At 30.9% G+C, this 19,288-nt stretch overlaps 2 protein-coding genes across 2 annotated transcripts in view; one reads left to right on the top strand and one right to left on the bottom strand.

Moving 5' to 3' along the window:
* Window positions 1-19,288, bottom strand: part of Myo10A (unconventional myosin 10A) — a 261,697-nt gene that overhangs the window by 240,614 nt on the left and 1,795 nt on the right. The gene's annotated exons all lie outside the window — the stretch shown is intronic.
* LOC107438217 (uncharacterized) overlaps window positions 12,108-19,288 on the top strand; it is a 37,508-nt gene continuing 30,327 nt past the window's right edge. Inside the window, exons 1-2 of the mRNA XM_087162793.1 lie at window positions 12,108-12,164; window positions 15,199-15,322. Coding sequence (XP_087018919.1) covers window positions 12,108-12,164; window positions 15,199-15,322 — 181 coding nt within the window. The remainder of the gene's footprint in view (window positions 12,165-15,198; window positions 15,323-19,288) is intronic.

Here is a 19,288-nt window from a genome sequence, read left to right as displayed (position 1 = left end):
TAAGCTAAAAATGGGGGGAGGGGAAACTTAACCTCATAATTATGAATTATTAACATCTGTCATAAAAATGCATTCTATGCTCGATACATCGACCTGTTTCCTCTTTTATTTTATTTTATAACCGTCGTTGAACAGCCGACCCAATTTCATGGGTTTACGACTACTAATGTTCGACTCCGTAGCCTTGTAATTTTGAACCCAATCCAGAAGACAAGGGAATGGCCTGAATCGAGTATTGGGAGAAATTTGCCTTCGTGGAGGACTTTTTGATGGAGCTAAACCCACATTTGCGTTACATGGAGAGGAGAACCTCCCATGGTTAGCCTGACGGCAAGGGGAGTCTAACCCATGATCCGTCTACCACTGAGGATATTTCACGTCAGCACTGTGGTCGGTGCAAGCCGGATGTGAAATTCGTATCGACTGGGATTCGAACCCGGTTCGCCTCATTGGAAGGTCAACGCTCTATCCCCTGAGCCATCGCGGCTCACCTGTTTCCTTTTAACAAAAATAATCGTTATAACAAGGGATCGTTATATCGGGAGTGCTTGAAAAATACCATCAATTACTAAAAAAATTCTTCTCTCGCTTACCTGGGAAAGGAATCTCGGATGGAACGGTCGTCTTTTTTCTTTTATTCAAAAAGATATTTCAAACTTAATGTGCGTTATCAACCAACAACGAAATACTGGTTTAAATTATTTCTATGAAGCTTTTTCAAGATCAAATGACACATTTGTTCATTGGAAGCATTTAGTTTTGAAAACGAAAGACATATTTACACTTTTAAATTTATGCTCACAGGTAAAAATGGAATAAAATTTCAATCGTTGTATTGGAATGATCGATTCAATGCGGACGTTATAATGAGAGTTAAGATTATATTACGTCCATGAAATAGAATACGGAAATTATGTATTGGTTATTATAATGCAAACGAGAAGAGGCTGTACAAATGAGCATTGACTACAGCATACTATTCACAAAAACAAGTTATGCCATAAGACTACATAGTATTCGAAGAACAGCCTTTTAACTGTAATATTATTCTATTATTAAAAGTATATAATATACATGTACAATATACAAAATACATGAAATGTCATTTTTGAAACGAGTAGTAAAAGCAGATAAATATCAAAGTCACAATCAGATTGACATTTTAAATGTAAACAAATTAACGAACGGGAATTTTAAAAAAATGGAATAGAATTTCAGTCACTGTATTGGAACGAGCCGTTCAATGCGGACATTTTAAGGAGCGTTAAAATAACATGTAAGAAATAGAATACGGAATTGGTCTAAAATCTGTTTAATGAGCCATTTTGTTTTGAAAGCTAAAAACATGTTGACACTTTCAAATTGATATTAACTGGAATCAAATAAAATGGAATTAAATTTCTGTCACAATATTGAAATGAACGGTTCAATGCGGAAGCTCTAATGAGCTCTAAAATAACAGCTAAGGAATACAATACGGAATCGGTCATAATAGTAGAAATATCGTTGTAAGAGGAGGTTATACAAATAAGCGTTAACTGTAGCGTACTATTCACAAAAACGAGTCATACCATATCACTGTAGGCCAGCATCCATTTCGTGGCCAAAATTAGTATTTCGATAAAATTTGTTTCAAAATTTGGGGGTTTTTATGTGCAGGTAAATTGAATTCATAGTTGAAATTTTAAAATATACTAAAAATACCCAGAAAAACAAAATGGCAGCCGAAATATGGCGAGAAAAAATTAAAAAAATAATATAATACGTTTAAATAATTAATTATAGCAATGAAACTGTAATAATTTTCGTAATTTTATATTAAAAATGAAAAGCAAATTATATTTCCGAAGTAATATTACAAATAACGAAAACATGAAAAGAAGTATATTTTTTGTTTTTCAGTATATTTAGTCCACCTTTGCAATACGGGCAAAATGGGGCAGATTTTTTCGAAAGAAGAAACAGCAAAGAAAAAAACAACAAAAAAGTTAAGCTAATTACCTTGTGGAACTTTTTGGAACTAAGTTTCGAAAGTCATTCAAACATTGTAAAATATCAAATGATAAGATATAAACTATAAGTTTGCCAAGAGTATTAGCAAATCCAACAAATTGAAAAATTGTACTATAATTTCAGACTTATTATTCTGATAAAAATGTAACAGTAAGGTGAAATTCCTATATATATATATATATTTCTGTAATAAAAATTTAAAAGTTACATTTAAAAAAATAATTTTTTAACATATTTTTCATTACATTGTACTCGCGTCGGTCCAAAAGAAAAAATTATAATATTTGGAATGATTATGAGTACTTAATTTGGGCTACATTAAAACTGCCTACACATATTTTAGTTGAAAATTTAATTTTTGACTTTTGGCCAAAGATCATGGTCTTCTGGTCCACAGTGCATATGAAGATAGTATTTAAAGAAAAATCTTTAAACTATTATTTAATTATTAAAAGCGATATAATATACGTGTATAATGTATAAAATATATAAAATGTCATTCTTGAAATGAGTAGTAAAGGCAGATAAATATCAAGGTCACAGTCGGATTGGCATTTTAAATGCAAACACATTTACCGCTGGTTGATTCGTCAAACGATGCAGTTTCGATCTATTAAATGGGACATAAATGTGAGACGTTCTAAAAAAACTAGTTTTCCAGATGACTACAGCAAGGACGCAGTTACGTTCAATGGCAAAATGCGTTGCCATCTGATGAGTCAAATTTTCTTCCGATTTCCCATCGCATTTACACAATATTTAAGTCGTCTGACACACAAGGACGGGGGCGGACAGTTCTTCGAACCATAAAGTCTTTTTCGCAGACGATCAAAAATAAAACTAGTCAATTTTTTTTATTTAAGTACGGGTACTTGACAACGGAAAAAACTTTCATGGTAATGAATTGATGCCAATCAATTATTTATCTGTAAAATAGCAAACTATGTCAAAATACTAGTAAATGTACCGAAAATAACTGTTCGAAAATAGAATTTTAACTCACTCAGAACACTGGTAAATGAACATTATAAATTAAATTCGAAATTATTAATTTCTATGTTAGTAAATTAATCACGAGAGCATTAGGTATAGTGAAAATATGGTTAAATTTAAAAACTAGTTATTTAAAAAAAAAAAAGCTAAACTGTAACAAAGTCTTGAATATGTTCCATAAAAATTTAAATTCAGAATCTGGTAATTATAGGTGGTCGCAGGTCGACGTCAATTCTCAGAAAAAAGAAGGAAAAAAACGCTTTTGCAATTCGTTACAGTTTAGTTCTCTTTTTTTAATAGCTATTTATCTGTTTTACAAAAATCTTGTTACTATTTTTTCAACCTCTTTTAGATCATCGGGTATAGAAATATACCTTCCATTTTTAACTTATTGCTAAAAATTAAAATATCCACTTATCATTTCAATGACAAATTAAAATGCTGATAATTTAAAGAAAAGAAATGTTTAGATAATTTTTTTTTTCAAAGTTGCAAGCAAGCCAAAAAAAAAGACAAGGTAAATACTGTAGGTGCTACTAAAACCTTAACGAAACTGGATTCAAATGCACTTTAAATTGCATAACAAATGTTTCTTTATAATTTACATAAAAAGACTTATAAGCATGCACAAGATTTCGTAGTTTTCGTGACGAAACTACGATTTTGTTACTTGATAGAATTTTTCTGAATTTTCCTTTTTTGAAAGTAAACATTTTTGTTATATAACTTTTCAAAGGCGAAATCCACATTTAATGGCATTATAGTAAATCATTACATATCCTATTCAAAAAAATATATCACCAATCCTATTTTAACTTATAAACTATGCTCAAACAAAACATTCCTTCGTCAGCTAACTCATGGTGATTCATGATAAAATAGAAATTAAAAAAATACCGCTTTGTTTAAATATTAGATTTATTCAAATGTATTCAAAACTCTGATAATAACGGAAAAGAAAATCCGCCAATATTTTCGAATTCTGCACTTCTCACACATTAAGCTGTTAATATTGACTTAAATGATACAGCTGCTTTCTGCAAACAAAACAACAAAGTTGGAAATCATGCCTACTTTTAAGACACACCATGATCAAACAAAGCTACAGAAGCCACTCCCACGACATTACGCCGGATGAACGTACGATAAACAAAGAAGAATAATCCTCAATAGCTATTTGAACAAATTATTGAATTTTCAAATAGAAGAAATTCGAGAAAAAACATATATATTTGAGTGAATTAAGCAGTGTTTCTAAACCTGGCGGATCGTACTGATCCGCCAGGTTCATAATTTTTTAGGTTCAGATTTTCATAATTTTTTAAAAAAAAAAATCAAGTTCTAATGAGAATATTTTTTATTAAGCAGGGAACAGATTTGTAAAACCCAAAAACGGAAGTAACAGAGACTTTTTATCAATGTAAAGCGAGAAAAATCAGATTACAAGATACATACGAACAATTCCATGAAATAAAGAAAAGAACCGACTTGAAACGGAGTGAATGTAAATTATCCGATCAACTTTGATTCACAATAATATCAAAAACAAGATTATGTTGCTTTTGCGCAACAGAAAATTTTCCATCTGTATGAAAAAAACCCAATAACACATAAAAATTAAAGTTTATATAAGTTCAATCTCTCGAGAACCGAGAGTGGCTATACTGTGCTACACACAAACAACATAACTAAATCAAAGAAACGAAACCAATCATTATCATAAACTAAATCTGATGCTGTGACAGAAGGGCGGAAAGAAAGTACGCCAAATAAAAGGTCGCTAGCATGACTGGAAGTCTTCCAACCAATATTTACCCGAAGATAAATTTTTATAAGGGCATAAGAAAGAGGAAACTGTTGACAAACGCACGAGTCATTGACTAAATTTGAGATAAAGAACATCAAAACTGGAATCTGCTATACTGCACCTAATGTGAAAATACGCATTAATTAACCCGTAAAAAAACTGCACAATTGTCACATAAACTGCTCATGTATTGCATACACAAATACAAGCTATTTCAACATCATGTGCTGCCTATACAAGCAGATGTGACATCATGTGCTGCCCTATATAAACTGTTGCAACACAACATGTTGCCCATACAATCTGTTGTATATAAAAGTTGTTACACTTCCGTCTGTTGTGTATACAAGCTTTTGCTACACCGTATGCTGCCTATACAAGCTGTTACAGTACCATATGTTGTACGTACAAGCTGCTATATAAAGAAGTTGTTGCAACACTATATGCTGTCTATACGAGCTATTACAACACCATGTGTTACCTATATAAACTGTTATAGCACCAAGTGCCACATATCAAGGCAACAGCTATATAACGTGTTGCTTTTATGTTTCTTTTAAATTTTATTTTGTATAAAAATTAGATGGTGATTTTTTAATCCTCCTAATGTTCATTAATAAATTTAGAATTGCATACTATATATTTTATCCAATAACAATATAATTCAGTAACATATATTTTCCTCCCAGAAACTTAGGTTTCCTTCAAAAAACGAAATAGACTATAATTCTTTTACACGATAAAACCTTGAGATGCAAAATGCATAGCTATCCTCGGAGAATATTAAAAAGGTACTCATAGCCTTATCCATGTCGCAATTTCTCTTAGCTTTCTAATCAGCAACCCTTACACGTTATTACACTCAGGTGAAATATGTAACAAATAAATTGATGTAAAAGTAGTTTAACAAAGGCGCAAATGATTTTAAAAACAGAATGATATTGTGTGCCTTGATGACATCAAATTCTGCGTACCTTAAAGGTGAAGAACATAAGCTATGGGTGTTGAAACGGCTGTGGGAAGCTTCAATCGTGGGATGCCTTTATTGGGCAAGTTACGAAAACAACACCCAGACTTACTTTCGGTTAAATGCCCTACTAACATGACACCTTTACCTCTACCTCTAACCTTTGAACTTCTGAAATTTCGGCATCACTAATTAGACTTAGCATATTAAGCCTTTTTTTAACGAAAAGTGAATAAAAAACTTTGGAAGAATATTTCAGCTGTTCTTACATTACGATTGTAAAATTCTGCTTTCATATTTTCTACGAGAAAATGTTAAAGGTTATCTTTTAAATATTGAATTCCTTGAATTTTCCTCAAGCGACTATCAGACAAACTTTATTTCAAACTCAGTATAACGAAATCGAATGGTGATATAAACGAGCAAATGTTAAAGGTTATCTTTTAAATATTGAATTCCTTGAATTTTCCTCAAGCAACTATCAGGCAAACTTTATTACAAACTCAGTATAACGAAATCGAATGGTGATATAAACGAACAAATGTTAAAGGTTATCTTTTAAATATTGAATTCCTTGAATTTTCCTCAAGCAACTATCAGACAAACTTTATTACAAACTTAGTATAACGAAATCGAATGGTGATATAAACGAGCAAATGTTAAAGGTTATCTTTTAAATATTGAATTCCTTGAATTTTCCTCAAGCAACTATCAGACAAACTTTATTACAAACTCAGTATAACGAAATCGAATGGTGATATAAACGAGCAAATGTTAAAGGTTATCTTTTAAATATTGAATTCCTTGAATTTTCCTCAAGCGACTATCAGACAAACTTTATTACAAACTCAGTATAACGAAATCGAATGGTGATATAAACGAGCAAATGTTAAAGGTTATCTTTTAAATATTGAATTCCTTGAATTTTCCTCAAGCGACTATCAGACAAACTTTATTACAAACTCAGTATAACGAAATCGAATGGTGATATAAACGAGAAAATGTTAAAGGTTATCTTTTAAATATTGAATTCCTTGAATTTTCCTCAAGCGACTATCAGACAAACTTTATTACAAACTCAGTATAACGAAATCGAATGGTGGTAAACTAATTCCAATCCAAAAATAAAAAGGTTGTTTCGAGAGATCTGTCACTGTTAATCGTCAGTCCGGGGATTAAAATTTGCGTTAAGATTAATGTAAATTTTATGCATATTTAAATAGATTTAGGCTTAACATACTTTCATCGAAGAGAGAAACAAACTGTTAAAAAAATTATTACATTGTCACAATTTCGTATACGTAAAAAGTATGCCAATAATCAATCAACCGATCCGCGATAAAACACCGAAATATTTTACGCGTCCTTCGAGAAAATCGCTTTGAGAATCCATGTCCCAGGACATTTTGTTACCTGAAGAAAATTAATCTTCAGAAAATCTATACTTGTAAAGCTTGTAATACTACTACTTGTACTATTTGTATACTAAAGTATACTTGTAAATGAGCTTTTTACTTGGAAATATGTAACTTAAAACAATCATAAATGCCATAACATATTTTTAAAAAATTTAAATTAATGAAACTCAAAGTTCTTTTGTTATCAGGGGTCTGTCCAGACATTTTGTAAAAGGTCCATTTTTCGTGAAATTGTGAAAAAATTACTCACATTCTTTCCACTAGGGTCCGCTTTTATGAATTCGTGCAAATAGGGTCCGTTATTTCAACAAAAAAAAAACTTTTTCAAGGAGTTTTTAAATTGTAAGACATACAAGATTATGCTCAACATTGTAAAATTAAAATTAAAAAAAATTAAATTTTGAAAAATAAATAACAATTGCTGCTTTTAAATTATAGGTGCAACATACAAATATTTGGTATTTAGCCTATACTGTTGAACGCAGAATATTAATTTTGGACGAATAATGGCAGAATCGTCTGCCGAAGACAAAACTTAATTCGTTTACATCCATATTTCTAGTTTTCTGCCCTGGAAAGGGTTTATTCGATTAACAAAATAATAATGAAGATAAACAAATTTGTGAAGGGTCCGATTAAAAGAAAAATCATTTTGTGAAGGGTCCGTTTTTATGAAAAGATATTTTGTGAAGGGTCCGTTAACGGACCCAAATTTTAATGTAAGGAAGTTTATTACATATTGAAATATATTTTTATTGGTGCAAATCTTCACTTTTCAGGTCGGTCATGAAACAAAATCCACCAGACTCAAATAATAAGATACTTATTTACCATAAAATTGTCAAAAAAAGGTTACTTGTATCAAAATTTTGACCTTTCAACTAATATTTCACTGGAATTAAAAATTCCAATCAACAAGAATAAAACCAATTATATCTTTACACCTACATAAGTCTGTGAGGGTATACAAATAGAAAAAAAATCATAAAATAGTATTTCTTAAGTGATAAAATTGTATAAAATGCTGTCTAATTTATTAAATTCTAATTCTCATGATGTTAGATGTGCAAAATGCACTAAAATTATCAACTTTTCCTTATTGGTCGATTAATGATTCATATAATCTCAAAATTTGATACTTTTTCGCAGTGGATCAAAATACCATCTACGCTTTGACTTGATTATCGATATCTTTCACAATAATGCAGAATTTCCTGAAACAAATCTTTTAAGCATATCCATGTATGACCCACTATGATGTATGACCCAGCCAAGTTCATGATGCTGCTTCTGGCATGTCTAGGAAAAACTCGCCATTGCCACACAGCTAGTTCAAACTTAATGAGAGTAGAAAATGACGAATGAGTTAAAGAGGCAGACGATTTCTAGATTCTTGACGATTCTTTAAAGAAGTCGCTGAGTACGAGGATATCCTCCAGCAAAAGCATTCTTTCAAGTTCAAAGAAATTCTTATTGAATTTAAGGAGAAAAAAATAGTATTTTACATTCGGGTTAATGTCGTTGAAAATTATATTCTTTATTTATGGTGTAAAAATAAATTTACAGTTAGTGAAACGAGATTAAATTTTCTAAAGAAGGAAATAGCTATTTTAAATAGAAATAACGTCTTTTTTTTTAATTCTTAAGAATAGCAAAAACTATTTATTTGTTGTAGAAAAAATTTCTCATATAAAGAATGATAAATATTAAAAAACAGCATTTTTATACCCAAATGTCTTTTTTTTTTGTTGTTAAAAAGTTTATGCACGGAAAGATATTTAAAAAATAATATTTTAAAAAAATTTTAAGTTTTAATTTCAGAACTCTCTGAGCTAAAACTATTAATGGAATTAAACTTTAAATAAAACTGGGAAACAATATGTAACTCTCCATAAAACGGAGCAAGCATTCTTAAAAATGGAAACGAAGAATTAATAATAATACGCAACTGAAGAAATTTTTTGTTCTATAAAAAACAACGTTTCAAGTTTAAAAACACAACTTGAAAAACATAATTTTTGAAATTTTTATTTTATTGTACCATACATTATTTATTGCTATTACTACATAGGTATAAAATTCTTTTCTTTTTCAATAGTTTAAAACCTGTGATTTTCATGAACTATTTCTTAGTTGTTTTACTTTGCAACTTTTTCAATAAATAAATAATAGAAAATTTAAATGCTATTTTTATTTTATTTTACTATACATTTTGAGAATTTGGAATTCTATCTAAAATACAATACTTTGAGTGTTTTATTTTTTTTAAATAGATAAAAATATAGTCATCTATTAGTTGAACAATAAAATTTCAAAAGTGTCACATTTTTAAATGTTTTCATGATCAAGTTTCTCTCAAGTTTTCCATTTTGTCACATTAAAAATTACAATCATTACAGTTACATAACTAAAACTGTATACCAAGGGTATTTGAAAAGAGATTCGTAAAATTAAATAAAATAAGAACATCCATACAATATTTTTTGTAAGTAGTTGCCTTTGAATAAACTAATGTCATAAATAAACGAACGAATTATTTTTATTTGCTTGAATAGTTATGAAAATATGACGAGAAAGTTTAAATGACACTAAAGAGTTAATTTTTAACCACTGTTCCCACTCCTGCGACCTCATTTTCTAGATAGCGTTAATTATCTCAAAACTTATTATTAAACTATAAAAACTTATATTTCGGAAGAATCGAAATGCGCTGACGACCACTTACGCGTTTTAAACCGAATAGCACAGAAAACTGGATAACCGAAAGCCTTCTGTAAGTTGCAAAAAGATGGAAGAATTTTGATTTAGTAAAATAATTTTTGCGTCTCATAAGTAGCATTTAACTAATTAGTATATTACTTCATTAAAAACTTCACTTGCTTCAAATATATGAAAATTTAAAATAACAGTAGACATGTTTCAAGCGCACAATAACAAGCACCCATTTTCCAGATTGCACAGACTTGCCAGACGTGAATGAGAAGAAACAAAAGATATTTGAAACATATAACTTAAAGTTGCCAACGAAAAGAGAAAAAATCAGGGTAAATGATTCACCCCTCTCGGCCACTATGATTTTTCTTGTTCATCTTTTTCTGTTAAAAGCCCATTGCTGCTTTCTTAATAAAAAAGATATATAAATACATTTATATTTGAATAAATAAAAAACATACAAGAAAAAAAAATTAATCTAAGGGCCCCAAAAATTTGAATGGCCTATGGTTCCTCGTACGCTTAATCCAGACCTGACCACGCTGTTGAAAGTTGAAAGGACTCCGCAGCCAGATCATTAGACAAAAAGTTATTCATTAGTAAAAGTAAATCATTCAAACTAATATTCCTTTATATTTCTTGTACTACTGTACACTTAGAAACTAAAAAAAACAATTTCACTTTCTCAAAAAGTAATTCGTTAAAATTGGTGGAACACTTTCCCAGTATCTATAAGTCTGTAACGATATTAACACGCTCATAAAAGTTGAAAGGACTCTGCCCCCCGCCTACCTGACCGACAGGCGTCCCTCATTACATGCAGTCTCCTTTCGAAAAAGAAATGAAAACAATAAAAATATTCTTTTTCTTTTGACATGCTTCATTGCGTATATGCTGAGGATATGACGCATGCGCCCACACTCCACCCTCTACTGGATACACAGGATGAATGATTCGAAAAGAAAACGAGAGAGAATATTGAATAAAGTAAAAAATTATTTTGTGTGTTTTGAAGTGGACAATATTTGAAATTCAATATTGGACAATATTTGAATTTACTTTTATCCATTATTACTTCAACTTAACTTACATAATTTTGAAACTGAATTTTCCAGGTAGAATTAAGAGGACGCTATGACGTGGGAGAAACTCTTCATGGCAAATTCTTAGACACCTACATAAGCAATTTTAAAAATTGAAAGTTGAGGAGAAAATGAGAAACCTAGAACACTTAAGTGAGAGGATTTAAATGATTTTGAAGCTGGAGAATATAGAATTAAACAAAAAATTACTCGATATGTTTTAAAGTGGACAACAGTTTATTCTATTTTATAACAGCCGACCCAATTTTGAGTTTACGACTGCTAATATTCAACTTCGCAGCCTTGTAATTTTGAACCCAATACAGAAGACAAGAGAACTCCTGGATCAAGTCTTGTATGAAATTTAGTTTCATGGAGGACTTTTTGATGGAATTAACCAGCATTTGCGTTACATGGAAAGGAAAACGACGAAAAACTCCCACAGTTAGACTGATTGCAAGGGGACTCTAACCCATGATTCGCCTCCTACTGAGGATACTTTTACGTCAGCACTGTGGTCGGTGCGAGCCGGGATTCGAACCCAGTTCATCTCATTGGGAGGTAAGAGCTCTATCCTCTGAGCATCCACGGCTCAGTGGTGAATATTTTATTTTATTTTATAACCGTCGTTGAACAGCCCACCCAATTTTATGGGTTTACGACTACTAATGTTCAACTCCGTAGACTTGTAATTTTGAACCCAATCCAGAAGAAAAGGGGGGGGGACTCCTGGATCGAGTATTGGAGGAAATTTGCCTTCGTGGAGGACTTTTGATGGAGCTAACCCGCATTTGCGTTTCATGGAGAGGAAGACTACGAGAACCTCCCACGGTTAGCCTGGCTGCAAGGGGACTCTAACCATCTACCACTGAGGATATTTCACGTCAGCACTGTGGTCGATGCAGGCCGGATGCGGAATTCATATCGACTGGCATTCGAACTCGGTTCGCCTCATTGGAAGGCGAACGCTCAATCCCCTGAGCCATCGCGGCTCAGTGGACAATATTTGAAATTCTGATTTACCTTCATACACTATTACTTGAACTTCTCTTATATAATTTTGAAATTGAATTTCCAGGAAGAATTGAGGAGCTATAGCAAGGGCGAAACTCTTCATGACAAATTCTCTCACGCATACATTAAATGTGAAGTTTACTGAAAAGTGGGTGCAGGTAAGTCTAGAAAACTTAGTGTCAAATCACTTTCAGTAGTAAAGTAGTATTAACAATACTAAAAAGTTTTTCTCGCCACACTTTTTCGCGAAAAATATAAATAATTTTTAAAATGGTGATAAATGCAGTATGAATTCGTTTTTGGCGACCAAGCCATAAAAAGATTTTTAAAAAAATTGATACATATTCATTGTAAAATAATAATTTAAAATAAGGTTACCATAAGGTTTCAATGATTCCAATGTCATCCAGATATAATTTAAAGTAATTAAATAACAAGAAAAATATCGAAAATACTACCTTGACTTTTAACTCAATATTTGCACACCGCTGTCTTTGTATACCGGTTTGTATACCGCTGTCTTTCGCCATTAAACTGCATATGTCAATGTTAAAATATGTTACGAGGTGAGTACATTTAGAAATTCCGATTAAATCTGTCTAGCGAATTTAAGAGTTTTTTTTTTCTTTTTTTCTTTTCTTTTTCGGTTTGATATAGTTGCGTGTTGATATTTTTTCCTAGATTTTGTACATAAATGAAAACTTCAGGAAAAACATGTGTGGAAGTTTCATTTCAAACAGAACATTTTTGAAGAAAAAAAATTCTCGCCAGCTCTATACATTCGGTAGCCAAAGGCGAGAAAAATTCCGCGCCCTGAGTTAATGAAATATACTATTTAATACTATTATAAATAATATTTAAATCTATAATATTTATATAATATTTAAATATAATACAGTAGGGAACAGATTATCCGGAACGATCGGGACCACCGCTATTCCGGATAACTGATTTTTCCGGTTTTCTGAATCGCTACAAAAAGCCGTTTTTTTATTGTTTAACCCAACTAAAAAAATATATATATTTGGAAATAATCTTAAAAAGAAGAAAAAACGATGAAGTAATACACTAATGATTATTTCCAAAATGATGGTAACATTTCAAAAAAGAAAGAAAAAATCCTAAAATCTTACGAGGAAAAAAAAAATTTTTTTTTTAAATATCGGGAAAATTTATCGAATTTTGCTCCGGTTTTCCGGTTTTCTGATTTCCGGATAACGGGTTCTGTACTGTAATATAATATTTATATAATATTTAAATATAATAATATAATATTTATATAATATTTAAATATAATAATATAATATTTATATAATATTTAAATATAATAATATAATATTTATATAATATTTCAAATATACTATTTATTGTATCTATTTATACTAAAATATATAAGCAAATACAGATGATTTATCAGAAATATAGAGAAATCTAAACCAAAATGTTATCTATTAAAGCATCTATTATGCCGCCCTATTTTGGGGGATATAGATATAAATTCGGAACGTGAACCTGAAGAGGGCCAAAAACAAGTGTAATTTTTTAATCATGCTATTTTATAATATTGTTTACTTGCATAACGCAATAGCAATTAAAAATAAAAGAGCAGGGCCAAAAACACGGGTAATTTTTTAATCATGCTATTTTATAATATTGTTTACTTACATATCACAATAGCAATTAAAAGATTTCAACGCCAAAGCAATTTAGAAAGCATGCTTACATAAATCTAACAAAAACATACCGGTACTTATTGAAAACCTGAAAGTATTGTTTAGAAAGCACTAAAAAAAAATTATTCTTACATTTAAATTTGGGATAAAGTCCTTCAAAAGTTCTTAAAACAATAAAAAACCAAACGAAGGAAAAGTTTTAATGACTGACAACCAAAACAATTTCGACTCGAGTTCAAAGACAGGAATACCAAAAAACAAAATAATAATAAAAAAGCACAACAAACAAATTGTTTGCCAAAATTATACTTGAGAAAGGAAGGAAGAAAGAAAAAAAAAAAATATGCTTTCACTTTACAATGAGCACGCTAATAGAGGACCGAAAGCATTTTCCTCGCTAAAATGCTAAAGAATAACAAAAATGAAAAAAAAAACTAAAAATGAAAGGGGTCATGGATGATAATGAAAAAAAATTAAGAAAAAGATGGGTAAAGAAGTCAAAAAAGGAAACGAAAAACGCAGCATAATCTACGGCTGGATGAACATTTCACATCCGAAACGATTGCTGAGACGGTCCCTGGGACCTTGAAGATCTAGAGGAAACAGACGCGATTTACCTCGCTGATAAATTGCAAAGATTTTGGCGATGCATTTTGCAAATGCTTGGTGAACATTATGAAGCGTATTATTTTGCAAATGCATTCAAATGAATGCATGTATTGTTAAGACCACTACCGATGCCTGAAACTACTCGTATTGCTTTGTATATGAGACGTGTCGTATATGCCCAGGCGTAATTCCGAAATCAGGTAAACGAAAGTAGTCACTTAGGTGAATGTCAGCATTCTACGGAGAATGTCGAAATTCGCATAGTCTGGTGAATGTCCAAAATATTTGTTATATTTCGGACAAATCTTTCGAACGTGTATGAACACGTTAATATCTCATTAGGATGGATTACGAAAAATATCAGTGATAGGATTCCAGGGTCAATTCTCATTGCTTTGTATACATATAAGGCGTGTTGCATATGCTCAGGCTAAGTCCGAAATCTGGTGAACGAAAGTAGTCACTTATGTGAATGAAAGCATTCTACGGAAAGTATCAAAATTCACATAGTCACTTTCGTGAATGTCAGCAGTCGACGGAGAGTATCAAAATTCGCATAGTCACTTTGGTGAATGTCCGAAATATTTGTTACAACTGATTTGATATTAATTTATTTGATGTTAATAATATCCCATTAGGGTGGATTAGAGAAAATACCAGTGATAGAATACCTGGCCCAACCTGCATTGCTTTGTATGCATATAAGACATGCATATGCTCAGACGTAATTCCGAAATCTGGTGAATGTTAGCATTCTACGGAGAGTATCAAAATTCACATAGTCACTTTGGTGAATGTCAGCAGTCGACGGAGAGTATCAAAATTCGCATAGTCACTTTGGTGAATGTCCGAAATATTTGTTACAACTGATTTGATATTAATTTATTTGATATTAATAATATCCCATTAGGGTGGATTAGAGAAAATACCAGTGATAGAATACCTGGCCCATCCTATATTGCTTTATAGGCATATGAGACATACATATGCTTACATGCAAGCTCAAAATCTGGTGAACGTCAGCCGCCCAAGGAGTAAATCGAAATTTAATTTTATGTTATTGATATATGATTAGAATAGATTAGAGCAACATTAATGAGAGGAATACCGGACAATTGTCCTTAACCTTAAAATAAACGTCAGTGTTTGGAATATCAGTCAATGGTTTACACATTCCTGCTTAACTATTTCAATTAATCTGGTTATTATTATTGATAGCCACGTCCTCTGGTCAATATGACAAAAAAATAAGGACATTAATCACATTATCCGATATTTTCTACACTTATATTTAATATTCTGGACCATTGCCCGATAAACACTAAGCAATGATCTATGATAAATAGTTCGGACATTTACCACAAAACTAGTTGTGAATGCACATATTTAACGGCGAAGATCATCAACGCGATAATGAACAAAATTATTTGTTTCAACGTATATCACCGAATGCATTTAATCACGACATCTTCTTTTGTCTGAGAGAAATAATTATATTTAAGAAGTATTTCTTTTAAGAAGTACATTCTCTAATTTGGGAAATTTTTTTTCCAATGTTCACCTGGAGAACGACCTCGTACAGATATCTGAAAGGCAGTTTTGTTGGACACTCTTTAAAAGACACCATATTAAGTGTGCCCACGTAGTTCCCACTGTAAGGACAGATAGTACTGAGAAGGAAAGAACATCGATGCCTTGTCCGGGATTTGAATCTAGAACCTTTCTGGTGCAAGGCCAGTTCCCTGACCCCTACACAGGCCGGTCGGCCTAATTTAGGACATTCGCAGTTACATTTTTGTAGAGTGAGTGAGCCTCTGTAATGTAATTCTCTGAGAGCAATATTTTCACTCCTTGAATTTTTGCCATGGGGCAATAAAATTATAAGTCCTCCCATTTCAAAAGTAGCATATTTACATTAAATTGTCTCTTAGTATTATTTCCAGATAAGTACTTAATAAGTTCCTGGAAACTCCGCTTGATAACAGCATAAAACATCGTATTGCCCTCTTAGTAGTGTTATACAAACAATCTCTCATAAGAAAATTGAATAAGTAGCTTATCATTTAATTGCTTACAAGCGCATAAATTTTGAAAAAAAAAATTGACCGATGTGAAACTGTTGAGATATTTTTAAAAGACCATCAAAACTTAGAAGTCATCCACAAATTTCACACTTGAAGTATATAAAAAGATGTGACAGCATGTATTTTTGTCAAAATAAGAACCTTTTTAAGTTAGCAGATTATTATATTATTTGTCTATATATTTTCTTGCCAAAATAAGTACACTATAATCATTATTTTTGTTCTCAAAAATGTCATTAACGCCCGAAATTCACAAATAAAATTTGAAATATGATCTAAAATAGGGCTTTGTTTCTGAATTGCTAGTACTGCCTTCATAACTGTACTAACTTCATGATCTTACAAACGAGAATATTTAGGAAAATTCAAACACTGCTTTCTTAACAATCTCCAAAATTTTCTCTATTAGTTTTAAAATAATAAATTCATATAGATTAATTTTACAAAACCTTAATTTTTTATTATTATTAAACCTTATAGATTAATTTTAAAATAGGTGTTTAACACTAGAAAGACTGAAATACCTATATTGCCCAAAAGCAGTCAAAATAACTGCATTGTGAAAGAATAACTAATGTATAAAAAAAAAATTAAAACTAATTTTTAATATTTTTGATATTATTTTCAATTATATAACAAGTTATTAGTAAATATCAACAATAAAAATAATTATAAAGTCACTAAATTCTAAGAAATTGTGTCATTATATGCATCATTGTTTTTCTAATTGAAATTAAAAAGCAGTCAAAATGACTTCCTTGGGCAATTTAGTGTTAAGAAAAACAGGCTTAGAATTTATTTTTTCTGAAATGAAAAATTGTTTGTGGCAAGCCGTGCATAATAATCCATGATAACATTGCCAGTATATTAGAAGCATTGCTGGTAAACAAAAAATATTTCATTTTTCTAATTAAAATTTATGTATGAAATGGACGAAAACTTCAGAAAAATTTGAAGATCCAAAGAAATATTCCAAAGAAAAAAAGTATTTTGAAAGTTTGAGATTCTAGATAATTCTAAATTATAAATAAAATAAACAAAAATCTACAAAAATATAGATATATTTTGAAAGTCTGAGAATATCGATAATTCAAAAATATATATGAAATCGGCACAAAAATAATCTACAAAGAAGCCTTACAAAAAATATTTTGAAAGTATGAGAATATTGATAGTTCTAAACAGATTTAACGCTAAAGCAATAATAAAATTAATGCTTTTATTTTCAAAAACACACGAGAAAAAACGAAATAAACTTTAAACGAATCTTTAATTCTCTATCTAGTGAAACTAGAATGACTCACCAAACGTCATGCGTTGTAAATAAATGACCTCACTGTGATGTCATAATTTTAAAAAGGTAAGTGATCTTTTAAGGTAAAGTAGAAGGGAGGAAAAATAAAAATTTATATTCCCCACATCCCTTTTGAAACAGGAAAATGAAATAACCATGACCTGAAATTTCAAGGTAAGTTTTTCGTATATTTCTGAATGCGGAAGATATTTCCAGTAATCACTGTTAACAATTGAAAAGTTTAGTGGAAGATGATGTTAAGTTACATTTTTAGAGAATTTCAGAAAATGAACATTAGTAACGTCAATAAGCTGCGGAAAAAAATGAAAAAGCTAAAAGGGAAGAATGTAATGCGATACTTTTAAGGAATTTCTGAAAATCGGCTATTGAAAGGTCAACAAGCTGGTTTAAAAATGGAAATGTTTATTAAGAGATCGTGCTAAGTGATATTTTCAAGGAATTTAAAAAAAAATTTGAGAATTATAAACGTAAACTGTTTTAAAAATTGAAAAAGCTTAAAAAGGAAAAACGTGTAAACTGATACTTTTAGCAAATTTCAGAAAATTAGCTATATTAACGTCAAGAAGCTGGTATAAAAATGGAAATGTTTATTTGAGAGAACATGCTAAAGGATATTTTTAGTAAATAAAAAAAAAAATTAAAAACTGAGCAATAGAAACGTTAACTAACCGTTTTAAAAATTTAAAATCTTAATGGAGGAAAATGATAAGTGATATTTTTATAGAATTTCAATGAGCTAATATTTAATATTTTATATTTTAACCGTCGTTGAACAGTCGACCCAATTTTATGGGTTTACGACTACTAATGTTAAACTCCGTAGGCTTGCAATTTTAAACCCAACGCGGAAGACAAGGGAACTCCTGGATCGAGTATTGGAGGAAATTTGCCTTCATGGAGGACTTTTTGATGGAGCTAACACGCTTTTGCGCTACATGGAGAAGAAGACCACGAGAACCTCCCACGGTTAGCTGGACGGCAAGCGACTCTGACCCATGATCCATCTACCACTGAGGATATTTCACATCAGCACTGTGGTCGGTGCAAGCCGGATGTGGAATTCGTATCGACTGGGATTCGAACCTGGTTCGCTTCATTAGAAGGCGAATGCTCTATCCCCTGAGCCATCGCGCAGCTCAATGAGCCAATAAAAGAAACACCAGCAAGCTACGTAAAAATAAAAAAGTTTAGTGGAAAAACGCGTAAATCCATAGTTTTAGGGAATTTCGTAAAATGAGCTCTAAAAAATCAACAAGATGTCTTAAAATTTGAAAAACTTAATGGGAGAATGTATATAGGACTACACTGAGCAGACTTAAGACATTACGTTCTTAAACTCACAATTGTAAATTCAACGATACGTAAAATAAAAAAGAATAATTTTGAGGTTTGCTTTTTTTTTCATTTATTTATTTCAGCTGGTTGAATGAAAGTTTTGGTTGACCTGTGAAACTTGCGTAGGTTCTCAAATATGTAACATCTCAAAATTATTGACTGACATTCAAGGTTACTATAATTTCAATTTTTTAAGAGGAAAAAATGTTCATTTTACATTTCCTTCCATAACTAATTGGGTCAATTTTTTTCAACATATTTTACAC

Source organism: Parasteatoda tepidariorum, chromosome 5, assembly GCF_982258835.1.
Source record: "Parasteatoda tepidariorum strain Cologne lab strain chromosome 5, Ptep-v5.0, whole genome shotgun sequence".
NCBI lineage: Eukaryota > Metazoa > Arthropoda > Arachnida > Araneae > Theridiidae > Parasteatoda > Parasteatoda tepidariorum.
The sequence above is the reverse complement of the archived record's forward strand: the minus strand, read 5'-3'. Positions and strand labels throughout refer to the sequence as shown.